The sequence below is a fragment of the Pristiophorus japonicus genome, chromosome 15 (genome assembly GCF_044704955.1).
Source record: "Pristiophorus japonicus isolate sPriJap1 chromosome 15, sPriJap1.hap1, whole genome shotgun sequence".
Taxonomy (NCBI): domain Eukaryota; kingdom Metazoa; phylum Chordata; class Chondrichthyes; family Pristiophoridae; genus Pristiophorus; species Pristiophorus japonicus.
This window is the reverse complement of record NC_091991.1, coordinates 153596127-153612931: the sequence shown is the minus strand read 5'-3', so window position 1 is coordinate 153612931 and position 16805 is coordinate 153596127. Positions and strand designations below refer to the sequence as shown.

General features: G+C 46.1%; 1 protein-coding gene across 1 annotated transcript in view; it reads right to left on the bottom strand.

Moving 5' to 3' along the window:
• c15h16orf89 (chromosome 15 C16orf89 homolog) overlaps positions 1–6712 on the bottom strand; it is a 75386-nt gene extending 68674 nt beyond the window's left edge. Inside the window, exon 1 of the mRNA XM_070901147.1 lies at positions 6495–6712. Within this exon, the coding sequence (XP_070757248.1) occupies positions 6495–6657 (163 nt within the window). The 5' untranslated portion in view covers positions 6658–6712. The remainder of the gene's footprint in view (positions 1–6494) is intronic.
• Between the last annotated feature and the right edge of the window lie 10093 nt (positions 6713–16805).

Sequence of the window (16805 nt, the reverse complement as noted above, 5' to 3'; positions counted from 1 at the left end):
CATTTGTGGCTGCAGCAGGTGGCAGATTTCAGTGAGGACATCCTTAGTGAAATGCGGACGTCTGACACACTGTTCCTTGCTGAGATTCAGGTTGGAGTATTGCTCTCTGAATACCCTGGGCGGACATGGCCTCCTGCTGAGAGCCCTTCTCTCCTCCTCCTCCTCCCTCTTCCAGCAGCTTACCCTGCTCTGTATCCCCTCTGCTCATTTTCCCATTATGCTGTATTCCAGGTGGAAGGCCTACTACAAACAAGTGGTTTGTGCAGAACCCTTATAGTCAGGACAAAATACTTCAGCACCAACCACACAACTGTAAACTTTAGCAACTTTAAAGAACTCTAGAAACCACCAAACACTTCGACAAATACAGCAACAGCCAGTAGAAATCAGCTGCAACTAACTTGTAAGTAGGGGTAGATCCCTTTAAATAGTGTTGGTGAGGTGTCCATCTTGCTGCTGAACACGTGTTCAACTGTGCGTGTTTGAGAGGACATTAACTGCAGCATTGAGCACCAAAATGGCAACGCTGGTGTCAAATTTGCATTATATGCTGACCGACATCATGATCTGTCTATTCTGCATACTTCCAGTGGACGCACACAGCACTCACACTAATGCCTTCACCATGATGCTGCCAGCACACCTTGCACCAGAGGTGTGCGCATGCACCGTGGACACCATTTTGGATCGAAAACAGCACTTGTAGCGCCAAAACAGCGGGCGCTAAGGAGCCGAGTTTTGCGCCCAATGTGTTTTAAAATGTACTTTATTTAACTGCAGCTGCAACATAGTTCTTTTATCTTGTGCTGTGAAGAGTCTACATCTGAAACATTAACTGATCTCTCCATTGATGCTGATTGACCCGAGTGCTTCCAGCATTTTCTATTTCCGCTTGGTTTGGTGTTGGAAGAGAAATTTAGTCCACAGAGCTGTCTCGAGGTAACCCTTAGTTATGTGGCCAGTTTTGCTATTACTGTCTGTTCAGAAACTAATCAGCTCAAGTGTGTTTTGCCATTCATATTTGTAAAGTGTTTATGCATGGAAATTTGTAGACTGATCAAATAAGAATTTCTGTTGTGACCAGATGTCAAACAAATGAGCTTCAAACCAAATAGCTTAAGAGGCTGCTGTTCATAACTTATTATTAAGTGGTAGAGATAATTAACATTTCAATTGCCTAGCTTTTTGATCTTGTGTATTATAACCTGTCTTTGGAAATTCCAGAAAGTTAAGAACTTAAGAACATAATAGGAGCAGGTGTTGGCCATTCGGCCCTTCTACCTCAACTCCACCTTCCCGCACTATCCCCATATCCTTCTGCTGAGGGAATTTGAGGAGCTAGGGTTGTAATTCAAATGCAGAACCTCACAGGTAATAATCTCTGGATTGCTATCTGAGCCACATGCAAATTGGCATAGGGACAAACAAATTAGAAGGTTAAATGCGTGGCTGATAGAGTGGTATGGGAGGCAGTGGTTTTGCTTCATAGGGCACTAGCATCAGTACTGGGGAAAGAGGGAGCTGTTCTGTTGGAACAGGTTCCACTTATACCGGGCTGGGATCAATGTCCCGGTGAATCGAATAACTAGATAGATAGGACTTTAAACTAATGAAGTGGGGTGGGGTTGGTTGGAGGATTCAGTTAAGGGTAAATTCAAAAGCAGTAAGAGAAATGTCAAGGCTGTAGAGCAGAATAGCGATGTGGGTAAAAATAAGCAGAGTGGGTCAGGAAAGGACAGAGAACTTAACAAAGATAACGGGACATTAGAGACTAACATGACATCACAAAAAATAGAAAAAAGCTGACACTAAAAGCACTCCATCTGAATGTACGAAGCATTTGTAACAAAATAGATGAATTAATAGCATAGATAGAAATAAATGGGTTTGATCTAATAGCCATTACGGAGACGTGGTTGCAGAATGACCAAGGTTGGGAACTAAATATTCCAGGATACTTGACTTTTAGAAGTGATAAGAAAAATGGAAAAGGAGGGGTATAGTCTCTATAATAAAAGACGGGATAAAGACATTAGAGAGAAAAGAGCTTAGCTCAGAAAATCAAGATATAGAATCAATTTGGGTGGAGCTAAGAAATAACAAAGGGAAGAAAACACTGGTGGGAGTACTTTATAGGCACCTTAACAGTAGTTGTAGTGTCAGGCAGAGTATAAATCAGGAAATTAGAGGTGCATGTAACAAGCGTAATTCAGTAATAATGGGGAACTTTAATCTTCATATAGACCAGGCAAAACACATTTGCAGTAAAAGTGTGGAAGATCAGTTCATGGAATGCATTCAAGATTGTTTTCTAGATCAGTATGTTGAGGAACCAACTGAGGAACAGGCTATTTTACATCTAGTATTGTGCAATGAGACAGGGTTAATTACTAACATTGTAGTAAAGGAGCCTCTGGGGAAGAGTGATCATAATACGATAGACGTTTGTATTGAGATTGAGAGTGATTTAGTTAAATCTGAAATTAAGGTTTCAAATATGAACAAAGCAAACTATGTAGGTATGAGGAATGCTCAGACATTGAGTATATTCAAGCCGGAGATCGATAGATCTCAGTACTAAATGGCTGACCCCTTATTCTGAGACTGTGACCCCTGGTTCTAGACTCCCCAGCCAGGGGAAACATCCTCCCAGTATCTATCCTGTCAAGCCGCTTAAGAATTGTATACGTTTCAATGAGATCACCTCTCATTCTTCTAAACTTTAGGCAATATAGGCTTTGTCTGGCAGTTTCATTCTAATTCCCTGTCCAGCTGAGATGATCAAGAGGGCTCTGTAAAGAGCATCACTCACATTAGGGTTCATTATAAATCAAGTTTAAACGATTTTGGGAAGAATAATGGCCCAGAAATCCTAGCCTCCCCGGGAAGGCATCGCAAAAGCCGGTTTTCAGCACACAATGCGCATGTGCCGAAAACCGGCTTTTCCAATCTATCACGCTCCAGCTCCAGCTTGACAGATCCTCCGTATCTCGGGCGCCAGGACTTTTGCATGGGCAAGATTGCGGTGTTTACCCACATCTTGCCCAGCAGATGTCCTGAAAACTCTTGCGCCTGATAAAAACAGGCACATAGCCTACTTTTACAGGTGTAAGAATTTTAAAACATACAAAAACATAATAAAATAAAATTTTAAAAACACGTTATTGTTAAAAACCCTGCCCACTACGGTAAGTTTATTTTAAACCATAATTTTTAAAACTTTTTAAAAATTGGAGTTTTTTTTTCTAAGACATTTATTAACTTTAATTTCAATTAATTTTAATTACAATAAACACATTAAAAGTTTTTTATTTTTAATTGTGTTTAATATGTTTATTTTTTTCTTATTAATAGAAATGAGAACTCGTAGATATGGAGTTCTCATTGCTATTAATGAGAAAGCTGTGGAATACTGTAGAAATTGCCCCCCGCTCGAAACGAGGCTCTCCCATCCCATTTCGATGGTTTTTACCGCAACTGTGATTCAGGTCGCTTCTTGAGCAACGTTAGGCTCTTTGGAATTTTTTTGTCCAATCCAGATCATAATGACAGCAACTGAGGGGCGGAAGTTGGGGGCAGTGCGCATCACCATGGCTCGCCCCTTCACTTAAAGGGGAGTGCCTCCGCGATTATAAAACTTCAGACCACTGGGCCACCAAGGAGGGTTTCGGCTGGGTGAGCAGTCTGGCACCCAAGAGGGGATGCCAGGCTGCCTATTGGTAGTCCGGCTGAACCCGGAGTCATAATTGTCGGACCAACATGGCCGTCGGCCTACAAAAACACATGGCAGCCACGGCACTTCGCCCTCCCCTTTAAGGGAAGCCACACCGCCACTGCAGAAGGCCACAGCATCACTGAACCACCGGGAAAAAGCTTGTTTGGGCACCGCTGGGTGGGCCGGAGATTTTCCAATGGGGAATGTCGCCGTTAGGGGGTTAGATCGGCAGTGCGCAAGGTAATGACGTGCTTATGACAGATCAGCAGCAGCGGAGCAGGAGGGGGCGGATCTGGGCACCGTTGGGAAACCTCGGAAGGGCAATTGGGCTATCAGGGGCCATTTCACCAAAGGTCAGCGGCCACTCCACCCCGCAATGTGGCCGCTGCTTTGCGGTGGTAACAGGCCTTATGGAGAGGGGCAAATTCGGACCCTTGGTCTTCTTATGAAAACTCTTCTTGCTGTGAAAGAATGTGAAGGAAGAAAGCCAAAGTTGCCAACAAGGTTTTTCCTGACTTTCTAGTTCTTTTATTACGTTGGTAGTCTGATTAGTTCACAGGGGTGTCTCCATTCGATGCTAATGATGCAGATCTGAACATATCTCTGCACAGTCCCCAGCAATATAATAAGGCAACTATTCAATTGCCTTGTTCTCGTATATGCCCATAGTCATCAATAGAAAATACTGCATGCCCAACATACATTTTTAATTCAACAACTTCTAAAGTTGTATTAATAAAACGTGAACAGCATCAAATTCCATAGGCAGCATCGACGATGTTTATGCAGCCCAGCGGTTTAAGCAGATAACTGCATCATGCAATGAGATTCGAACTGCATCTGCACATTTGTCGTCGAGAATACCAAATTCTGATCCTTAAAACAAATCTATGTGCCACCAGCTCACTTATCTAAGCCCATTCTGCAGAGTTGATGTTGACAACTTTCATCTGAGCACCAGTATAACTTCGGACACACTTAAATGTTATCAAAAACGTACAGAAAGTTTTCATGAAAAAATGCACTCAAGCACTCATTTTCAACCCAACAGGATTTGAGGGGATAGCTGAGGAAATTATAATTTTAAGATTTGTTGGCATTTTTTCTGAATAAAGTATGCAGGTACTAAAATAAAATTGTAACAGATTTCATTAACCTTGGATCTTCTTTGCAACTTAAGATATACCTGTGCATGACACCTGTGTAACAACTATAAAAGCAGTATCCCGTATTTAAATAATTTAAATCAATAATTTTTAAACAAGTGCTGCTATTTTTATTCAGGTACAGAAATCCTAAAGTAGTTCACCACGAGTTTACTAACTTCATCTTCTGGGGAAATGGATTGCCTATGGAATTTGATGCTGCTTCTATTTTATTGAAGAGAGTGAGCTTTGGAACTTGTTGAATATGAAGAATGCAGTAGTATCAATTATTTGTGAATATGGGCATACACCAGAGCCAAGGCTATTATTTGCCTTCAACTATGAAAACCCCCATCACTGCATACACTCTACAACAGAATGCACACTGAATCATAATGAATCATATCGCCCATATCTACTGTTGGAGCAGCCTGAATTACCTCTTGATCTCGAATGCAGTTATCACTTTCCTGTAATCTATTTCACACCAGCTTTCTACGAGTTTACACATTCTACATTACAGTTTACCCATTCGGTCAAAACTCCAGCGAACATTTTTTTTTAATTACCCCTTCTATAGCCTTATTTCATCTTGCACAAATTAAAATGCACAGCACATATTTAACTATTTGAGGCTCCCAAGGTGGAGATGATTGGGTCATTCCCTTGACATCACGCCCAGAGACTGTACCTCTGTCTAACTCACTGGATGGCATATTCTCACTGAGATTCTCACTGCACCACCGCACCAAACATTTGCCGAACCTCCACCACGATCACTCGCCGAATCTCAGCCAGGATCGCTCATCGCTCCTCCGCCTCAATCACTTGCCGCACCTCTGCCATGATCTCTCGTTGCTCATCTGCCCCGACCTTCCCACTCCTTCACTGTACCAGGGCCCCACCAATGTTCCTGCCCATGCTCCAAACGGCAACCTGGGTTTTAATGACATCACCCATGGCTCGCGCTGGACGTTGTCGTGGTATGCTCTTTTATAGGAGGTAGGAGGTTTAGAGGGGATTTGAGAAGAATTTATTTCACTGCCTGAAAGGGTGATAGAGGAACAAACCCTCACTACATTTAAAAAGTACTTGGATATGCACTTGAAGTGCCGTAACCTACAAGGCTATGACTGTTTTGTGGCGGAGGAGCAGCGAGAGACCGTGGCAGAGGTGCGGCGAATGTTTGTGGCGGAGGAACGGCGAGAGATCATGGCGGAGGTGCGGCAAATGTTTGTAGCGGAGGAGCGACAAGAGATCATGGCAGAGGTGCGGCCTTGCCACTGGGATAAAGACCTAGCTCTGTCAAGCCCGTGTGATGGCTGATGTGCAACGGCCACCGCACGTTAAAAAAATCCACGCACAGGCATCTTCCACCCCCTCAATTGGAGTTCAGGACTGGAACATCGGGTCCTTCATTGAAACATCTGCGAACTCATCCCTTTTGGTGTGGAAGCAAGTCATCCTCGATTGGAGGGACCGCCTATGATGATGGACGGCACAGCGGGGTCACCATTCACTCCACTTCAGTAATTGACAGCAGTGCGAGGTCCCGGTGTGATCGACGGGAGAATGGCCCAATCATCACCAGACGCCGGCAGTCAGTGTCATTGCATGCAACCTATTTCATTTACCTTGCAATACGCGGAATCCAATCAGCGCATCCAAATTAATACGATCAAATGTATTTTCGAAGAAGAAAGTTCCCTTCTCCAATCCGGAAACAACATCGTTGAGCATTCGTTCGTTTGCCGAAACGAAACTTAGTGTGGTGAATGCGATCAGAGCAGAATGCATACTTCCTCCTCAGTCTTCTTTCAACCTCTGAATACCCATCAGCTGGTGCTTATGAGGTCATTCGCTTGTACGGGGTGTTTTCCTTGTGGGATTCAGTGGGCTTGTGCCTTCACGCTTGAGTTATATGTACAGCCCTCCAGCCCAGACTGGATTTTATCTGTACTTCCTGAATCATTTTACGAACATTTAGCTGATCTCATGTTCATCAAAGCAGACGGATAAAATCGGCGTTGCGAATTCATGCAGAATTTTATAGAAAAAAAAATCATGATCACAAAACAGTTTCAGTGGATGACTGGGACAACTGACTAATGAGGAATACGAAACGGATAAATGTCATTGCAGCAGGCATCCAAACGTGAAGCGGGGCCATGAAAGTGGGTGTACATATTGCATGCAATGGGCATTTGATTATCTTTCAATCGAATTGCTCAGGGATGAGCGCCCCAATATTTGCTGGATGAATGCACTCAGTCATCATCATCATAGGCAGTCCCTCGGAATTAAGGAAGACTTGCTTCCACTCTTAAAATGAGTCCTTAGGTGGCTGAACAGTCCCATACGAGAACCACAGTCCCTGTCACAGGTGGGACAGATAGTCGTTGAGGGAAAAGGAAGGTGGGACAGGTTTGCCGTACGCTCTTTCCGCTCTCTGCGCTTGATTTCTGCATGCTCTCGGCAATGAGACTCGAGGTGCTCAGCGCCCTCCCAGATGCACTTCCTCCACTTAGGGCGGTCTTTGGCCAGGGACTCCCAGGTGTCAGTAGGGATGTTGCACTTTATGAGGGAGGCTTTGAGGGTCTCCTTGTAACATTTCCTCTGTCCACCTTTGGCTCGCTTGCCGTGAAGGAGTTCCGAGTAGAGCACTTGCTTTGGGAGTCTCGTGTCAGGCACGCGAACAATGTGGCCTGTCCAAGGGAACTGATCAAGTGTGGTCAGTGCTTCAATGGGTCAGTGGGGATGTTAGCCTGGTCAAGGACGTTAATGTTCGTGCATCTGTCCTCCCAGGGGATTTGTAGGATCTTGCGGAGACATCGTTGGTGGTATTTCTCCAGCGACTTGAGGTGTCTACTGTACATGATCCATGTCACTGAGCCATACAGGAGGGCAGGTAGTCCTACAGCCCTGTAGACCATGAGCTTGGTGACAGTTTTGAGGGCCTGGTCTTCAAACACTCTTTTCCTCAGGCGGCCGAAGACTACACTGGAGCACTGGAGGCGGTGTTGGATCTCGTCGTCAATTATCTGCTCTTGTTAATAAGAGATTCCCAAGGTATGGGAAATGGCTCACGTTGTCCAGGGCCGCGCCGTGGATCTTGATGACCGGGGGGCAGTGCTGTGCGGCGAGGACAGGCTGATGGAGAACCTCTGTCTTACGGATGTTTAGCGTAAGGCCCATGCTTCCGTCCGCCTCAGTAAATACGTCGACCATGTCCTGGAGTTCAGCCTCTGTATGTGCGCAGATGCAGGCGTCGTCCGCATACTGTAGCTCGATGACAGAGGTTGGGGTGGTCTTGGACCTGGCCTGGAGATGGCGAAGGTTGAACAAGTCCCCACTGGTTCTGTAGTTTAGTTCCACTCCAGCCGAGAGCTTGTTGACTGTGAGGTGGAGCATGGCAACGAGAAAGATTGAGAAGAGGGTTGGGGCAATGATGCAGCCCTGTTTGACCCCGGTCCGGACATGGATTGGCTCTGTAATGGATCTGTTGATAAGGATCTTGGCCTGCATGTCGTCGTGGAGCAGGCGGAGGATGGTGACGAACTTTTGGGGGCATCCGAAACGGAGGAGGACGCTCCATAGACCCTCGCAGTTGACGGTGTCAAAGGCCTTTGTAAGGTCGAAGAAGGCCATGTATAAGGGCTGGCGCTGTTCCCTGCATTTTTCCTGCAGCTGTCGCGCTGCAAAAATCATGTCTGTTGTGCCCTCTAGGGGATGAAAATCCACACTGTGACTCCGGGAGAAGCTCCTCAGCCACAAGGACAAGACGGTTGAGGAGGACTCTAGCGACGACTTCCCCTGTGGCTGATAACAGGGAGATTCCTCTGTAGTTGCCGCAGTTGCACTTGTCCGCTTTTTTAAAGATGGTCATGATCACTGTATCTCTGAGATCTCCCGGCATGCTCTCCTCCCTCCAGATGAGAGAGATGAGGATGGCGGTGAGGCACTGTTGGTGCGAATACATGCACTCAGTGATGTAGTATCGAGACACACAGACAATGAGGCTCGCCCCTGTTCTGTGCTGCATTCGCTGATCTAAGGCACTTGGAGTGCTATAACAAGTGGGAAAGCCCTGGGGTTTCGGATAGTGTTGCCCAGAGTTAGACGTTTGAACGTCTGCAAATGTTATTGCATTTACCGCATAAAGTCTGGGTCCGCTGTAGTTGAATATCTTTACCTGGAGTTTCGCAGCAGATGTTGTGTGAGAAGTTCCGAGAACCACAAGGGCATCCATGAGCAGGCAAAGAAGGGAAACCAAGGGCAGAGAAGAGTGGAGCCAAAGGTGAGAGAGGGATTTGCAGGGGAAAACCAGAGATGAGAGGAACTTTGGTTCTACTAGTAACTAATAGTAACTTACTGAAATTGTGATGTAGAAACATTTATCTCCATGCTTAATATATTGTCATACATTTTGCATAAAATAGAGTAATTTTAAAAAATTTGTTCCTGGGATGTGGAAATCACTGGCAAGGCTGGCACTTTATTGCTTATCCCTAATACAAAAGCAAAATACTGCAGATGCTAGAATCTGGAATAAAAACAGAAAATGCTGGAAATCTCAGCAGGTCATGCAGCATCTGTGCAGAGGAAGCAGAGTTAACATTGCGGGTCGATGACCCATCATCAGAACGTTCTGACAAAGGGTCATCAACCGGAAACGTTATCTCTGTTTCCTCTCCACAGATGCTGCCTGACCTGCTGAGATTTCCAGCATGTTCTGTTTTTATTGCTCATCCCTAATTGCCTTTGAGAACATGGTGGTGAGCTGCTTTCATGAACTACTGTAGTCCTTGTGGTGAAGGAACTCCCACTGTGCTTTTAGGGAGAGAGTTCCAGGATTTTAACCCAGCAACGATGAAGGAACAGTGATATATTTCCAAGTCAGGATAGTGTGTGACTTGGAGGGGAGCTTGGAGATGATGGTGTTCCAATGCGCTTGCATCCCTTGTCATTCTAGGTGGTAGAGGTCGCAGGTTTGGGAGGCCTGTTGAAGAAGCCTTGCCGAGTTCCTGTAGTGCATCTTGTAGATGGTGCACACTGTAGCCACAATGTGCCGGTGGTGGAGGGAGTAAATGTTTAAGGTGATGGATGGGATGCCAATCAAGCGGGCTGCTTTGTCCTGGATGGTGTTGAGCTTCTTGAGTGTTGTTGGAGCTGGCACCACACTTGAAGCCAGAGAGGATTGTAAAATGAGGGTCAGAGCCTCTGCTATTTCCTCTTTTGCTTCTCTTAACAGCCTGGGATACATTTCATCTGGGCCTGGGATTTATCCACTTTCAAAGCTGCTAAGCCCTTATACTTCCTCTTGCATTATGTTTATCTCGTCTAATATTTCAAACCCCCCCTCCCTCATGGCAAAGTCTGCATTGCCCCTCTCTTTTGTGAAGACGGATGCAAGGTATTCATTAAGAATCATACCCATGTCTTCCGCCTCCATTCACAGATTCCTTTATGGTCTCTAATAGGCCCCACTCTTTCTCTATTTATCCTCTTGCTCTTAATGTATTTATAAAACATCTTTGAGTTTTCCCTGATTTTACTTGCCAACATTCTTTCATGCTCTTTCTTTGCTTTTCTGATATCTCTTTTAATTTCACCCCTGCACTTCTTATGCTGCTCTAAAGTTTCTGCAGTGTTGAGTTCTCAGTATCTGTCATAAGCTTCCTTTTTTTTCTTTATTTTACCCTGTGATATGTCCTTACTATACAGTATAAATGCACACGAGGCCCATATTTGAGAGAAGGTCACTCTGTGACCAGTTACCTTTATTATCAAGATCTCAAGTGATGAAGGTGGATGGAGCTTCCCCTTTTATATCTGAAAGTCCAGGTTAGGAGTGTCTCTCACAAGTTCGCCCCCTGTGGTCAATGTTCTCAAGGTGTACGACTTAGGTGAGCTTATACATGGGTTACAATGATAGTTAAATACATGACATCACCTTCCCCCCAAAGTCTTATTGGGATCACAGGTTAAGTCTCTCTGGTGGTTTACATTCCCTTGTAGAGCGCCTGAGTTGGGGCTCTGGTTGTTGGGTGCTGGCCTGAGTGTCTGCTGTTTGCGGTGATTCAGGCCTGTCCGGACTGCCCACAGTGACTGGGCTCTTCTCCACTTGGTTCCGGTGTTCGGTCACCTGTGGTGCAGTGAACTCTACATCATGTTCTTCCTCTGCTTCTTCTAAGGGGTTGCTGAACCTCCTTTTAGTTTGAACCACGTGCTTGCGGCAGATTTGTCCATTGGTAAGTTTAACTACCAAAATCCTATTTCCCTCTTTGGCAATCACAGTGCCTGCAAGCCATTTGGGCCCTGCAGCGTAATTAAGGTCAAAAACAGGGTCATTGACATCAATACATCGCACCCTCAGATTCTTGACATGGTAGTCACATTGTGACCGATGCCTGCTCTCAACAATTTCTTTCATAGTAGGGTGTATAAGGGATAACCTGGTTTTGAGCATCCTATTCATTAGCAGCTCTGCGGGTAGAACCCCTGTGACCAAGTGTAGTCGGGATCTATTGGCCAACAGGAGGTGTGAAACGCGGATTTGTAAGAAACCCCCTTGGATTCTGAGCATCCCCTGTTTGATTATCTGCACTGCTCGTTTGAGGCTGGCTTGAACGGTGCCGTTCTGACATGGTTGATACCATTGCCTGCCATGAAGTCCTGGAATTCAGTGCTTGTGAAGCACAGGCCATTGTCACTGACCAAGACATCCGGTAGACCATGGGCGGCGAACATTGCCCGTAGACTTTCTACCATGACAGAGGATGTGCTTGAATTTAAAATGGCACACTCAACCCATTTGGAGTAGGCGTCTACGACAACCAAAAGCATTTTTCCCATGAAAGGACCTGCGTAGTCCACATGGATGCGTGACCATGGCTTGGCGGGCCAGGACCAGGGGCTAAGGGGGGCTTCCCTGGGTGCGTTGCCCAGCTGAGCACACGTGTTGCACTTGTGAACACAAAGTTCCAGGTCTGGATTTATCCCTGGCCACCAAACGTGTGACCTGGCAATTGGCTTCATCATGACAATGCCCGGGTGCTCGTTGTAAAGTTCTCTGATAAACAGCTCTCTGCCCATCTGGGGCATGACTACTTGGTTTCCCCACAGTAGGCAATCAGCCTGAGTTGAGAGTTCATCCTTGCACCGATGAAACAGTTTAAATTCCTCAGGGCAGCCCCGTATGTGGCTGTCCAGTCCCCATTCAGGACACATTTCTTAACTAAAGTCAGTAGCGGGTCTTTATTTGTCCAGACTTTAATCTGACGGGCTGTCACAGGTGAGCCTTCGCTTTCGAAAGCTTCAACAGCCATGACCATCTCAGCATCATGCTCAGTTGCCTCCTCATTGGTGGCTAGTGGGAGCCTGCTAAGTGCATCGGCGCAGTTTTCAGTACCCGGTCTGTGCCGAATTGTGTAGTCATAGGCAGCTAACATGAGTGCCCACCTCTGTATGCGGGCCGATGCATTCGCATTTATGGCCTTGTTGTCGGCCAAAAGGGACGTTAGGGGTTTGTGATCTGTCTCCAGCTCAAATTTCCTGCCAAACAGGTACTGGTGCATTTTTTTTACGGCATATACACATGCTAGCGCTTCCTTTTCTACTATCCCGTAGCCCCTTTCTGCCTGGGACAGACTTCTGGAGGCATAAGCTACCGGCTGTAACTGACCATTGTCATTCACATGCTGCAACACACACCTGACCCCATAGGACAACGCATCGCACGTTAAAACAAGTTTCTTACACAGGTCATATAACGTAAACATGTTTGTTGGAGCATAACAAATTGTGTGCTTTATCAAAAGCCCTTTCCTGGCTGTCCCCCCAGACCCAATCGCATAGGAGCATGTGTAGTGGCTCTAACAGCGTGCTCAATTTGGGAAGAAAGTTACCAAAATAGTTCAGGAGCCCCAGGAACGAACGCAGCTCCGTTGTGTAACGGGGTCTGGGTGCTCTCTGGATCGCTTCCGTTTTGGACACAGTAGGTCTGATCCCGTCTGCAGCTACCCTCCTCCCCAGGAATTCTACCTCTGGAGCTAAGAACACGCACTTCGCCTTTTTTATTCGCAGCCCTACCTGGTCCACTCTGCGTAGCAACTCCTCCAGGTTGTGGAGGTGTTCTTCAGTATCGCGACCTGTGATGAGGATGTCGTCTTGAAAAACCACTGTCCTTGGAATCGACTTGAGGCTTTCCATATTTTGCTGAAAAATTGCGGCGGCCGAACGAATCCCGAACGGACATCTGTTATACTCAAACAACCCCTTGTGTGTCGTGATGGTGGTCAGCTTCTTTGACTCACTCGCCTGCTCCTGGACCAAGTAAGCTGAGGTCAGGTCCAATTTTGAAAAAAGAAAGCCACCGGATAGCGTCGCAAAGAGGTCCTCCGCTCTCGGTAGCGGGTACTGGTCTTGGAGTGACACACGATTGATGGTGGCCTTGTAATCACCACATACCCTGACCGACCCATCCGCCTTGAGCACCGGCACGATCGGGCTCGCCCAGTCACTGAATTCGACTGGCGAGATGATGCCTTCCCTCAGCAGGCGGTCCAATTCGTAGTCTATCTTTTCCCACATCACGTACGGCACCACTCTGGCCTTGTGGTGTACTGGCCTGGCGTCCGGGTTTATATGAATCACTACCTTGGCCCCCATGAAAGTGCCGATTCCGGGTTGAAATAATGAGTCAAATTTGTCCAGGACCTGTGAGCATGATACTCGCTCCACAAAATAAATTGCATTGACATCTCCCCATTTCCAGTTCATGACAGCAAGCCAACTCCTCCCCAGTAGTGCGGGACCATCCTCCGGGACAATCCTGAGTAGCAATCTGTTCTCCGAATCTTTGTGGGTCACAACTACCGTGGCGCTGCCTAGCACTGGAATGATCTCCTTTGTATATGTCCGTAGCTGTGCGTCAATTGGCAATAATTTTGGCCTCCTGGCCTTGGACGCCCACAACTTGTCGAACTGTTTGATACTCATCAGGGAATGGCTGTCCCCCGTGTCGAGCTCCATTAATACTGGGATGCCATTGAGGAGCACTTTCATCATTATCGGTGGCGTCCTGGTATATGAACTGTATATGTGCTCCACATGAACTCGCTGAACTTCAGCTTCCAGCGATTTCCACCAGTATTCATTTGGCCTCGTAGGGCTTACATCGGGCCCATCCTCCTCGTACATCAACCTGACTGCAGGCTTCCTGCACATACGCGCCAAGTGACCGCTGTCGTTGCAGTTTCTGCAGGTATATTGCTGATACCTGCAAGCTCTGGCTGGGTGTTTGCCTCCACACCTCCAGCATGAGCTAGAGGCCCAGTTGTTGGAAACAAAAGGTCCATTACCAATCGATCGCCTCTGACTGTCTCTGTAACTGTCCTTAAGTGCACCATTAACAGGTGTTGATGGCCCCATTACTGGCCGCATTGTCCATTGCGATGGCATGAATCACCGTTCAGCTAGCCATTGTCTCTGTTGAATTCCCCCTTTGGGTTCAACTACATGCTGGAGCATGTCCGATTGCCCTTGTCTGCCGAGAGAACTGTGTGCCGCGTTAACAATGTTGACACCCTGGTCGTTTGCTGCATTTGAGCCAAGATTTTTGTCATACATAATTTTGATCTCTTCCTCCCCTGAGATAAATGTCTGGGCTATCAGAGCCGCCACTTCCAAGGTCAAGTCTTTGGTCTCAATCAGTTTCCTGAAAACTCCAGCGTGCTCGATGCCCTCAATAAAAAAGTCTTGCAGCATCTCTGCTCTGCATGCATCTGGGAACTTACATAGGCTCGCCAGTCGCCGGAGATCTGCCACGAAGTCTGGAACGCTTTGCCCTTCTCGCCGCCGGTGTAAAATTGGTGCATGCTGCTCGCCGGTTTAAGGTGTTCCCCGATCAACTTACTGAGCTCTTCGAACATCTTTTCCACTGGCTTCTCTGGCTAGAAGGTTCTTCATCAGGGAGTACGTTCTGGATCCACAAACCGTCAGAAGATGAGCCCTGCGTTTGTCGGCCGAATCCTGTCCCAACCATTCCTTAGTGACAAAACTTTGCTGTAGTCTCTCAATAAAGTCGTCCCAATCATCACCAACACAGTACCTCTCTTCTGTGCTGCTAGTGGCCATGCTCGCGTGGTTTAAATCCCAGTTTCTCATCGCCAATGATATGTCCTTACTATACAGTATAAATGCACACGAGGCCCATACTTGAGAGAAGGTCACTCTGTGACCAGTTACCTTTATTACCAAGACCTCAAGTGATGAAGGTGGGTGGAGCTTCCCCTTTTATACCTGAAAGTCCAAGTTAGGAGTGTCTCCCACAAGTTCATCGCCTTGTGGTCAATGTTCTCAAGGTGTACAACTTAGGTCAGCTTATACATGGGTTACAATGATAGTTGAATACATGACACCCTGTATATCCCTTTACATCCAGGGGGCTCTAGATTTGTTAGCTTCACCCTTTTTTTAAGGGAACATACTTGCTCTGTACCCTTAGGATCTCCTCCTTGAATACCTCTCACTGCTCTGACACTGATTTACCATCAAGTAGCCATTTCCAGTCCACTTTGGCGAAATCCCATCTCAGCTCAGCAAAATTGGCTTTACCCCAATTGAGAACTTTTAATTCTGGTCCCCCTTTGTCCTTTTCCATAACTACCCTAAATTTTACTGAATTATGATCACTAGTACCAAAATACCCTTCCATTGATACCCCTTCCACCTGCTCCTCTTCATTCCCCCAAACCAAGCCCAGAACCACCCCCTCTCTTGTTGGGCTTGTTATATACTGGCTAAAGAAGTTCTCCTGAATGCATTTTAGGAATTTAGATTCGCCTATATATTTCTCCCTCCACCTCCCTTCCACTATTAGGTAGTCTGTAGTATTCCCCTATTAGCGTGATTGATTCCTTGTTATCCTTTAATCAATCATATGGATTCTATTTCTACCTTTCTGTTAGTTGTGTCCTTTTTTTCTACTGCCATTATGTTATCTCTAATTAGTACAGCTACCCCACCCCTATTCTTCCTTTTAACTATGTTATAACCTGCAATATTTAACTGTCAGTCCTGTTCTTTATGTATCCATGTTTCAGTTATCCCTACTACATCTGGTTTCTCGCTACAGATTATTGCTCACAGTTCCCCCATTTTGTTTCAGATGCTGTGCAGATTTGTTTTTATTAATCATTCCTCTCACTTTATTTTTTAAGTCATTTTATACATTTGTTCTATGACTGTATCTGGTCCCTGACTGGTTATGTTACCCTGATTGCTTACCTTGGTCAGATTTTTACTCTCATCTCCTATTTCTTTTATCTTCAGGTTGCTGTTATTTCTCCCAGATCCCTCCCTCTGTCTTAATAGTTTAAAATCTTATTTATTCTTTCTGCTAGGCCCTTGGTCCCACTGCAGTTCAAGTGGAGCCCATCCCAGCGGTACAACTCCTGGTGCCAGCGTCCGAGGAAATGGAATTCCTCTTTCCCACACCACTCGTTCATTCGCCCATTCGCCTTCCTGATGTGTCCAGCCCTATGACAATTAGCACGTGGCTCTGGTAGTAATCCCGAGATTACCACCTGTGAGGTCCTGTTTTCTAATTTAGTTCCAAGCTCCTGGTACTCCCTTACTCCTGGTTCTCGCCTCTTGAGTCAGAAGGTTGTGGGTTCAAGTCCCGCTCCAGGGACTTGAGCGTAAAAAATCTAGGTTGACACTCCAGTGCAGTACTGAGGGAGTGCTGCACTGTTGGAGATGCCATCTTTTGGATGAGACGTTAAACTGAGATCCTGCCTTCTTTCGCAAGTGGATGTAAAAGATCCCATGGCATTATTTGGAAGAAGAGCAGGGGAATTATCCCTGGTGTCCTGGCCAATATTTATCCCTAAATCAACATAATGAAAAACGTTTATCTGGTCATTATCACACTGCTGTTTGTG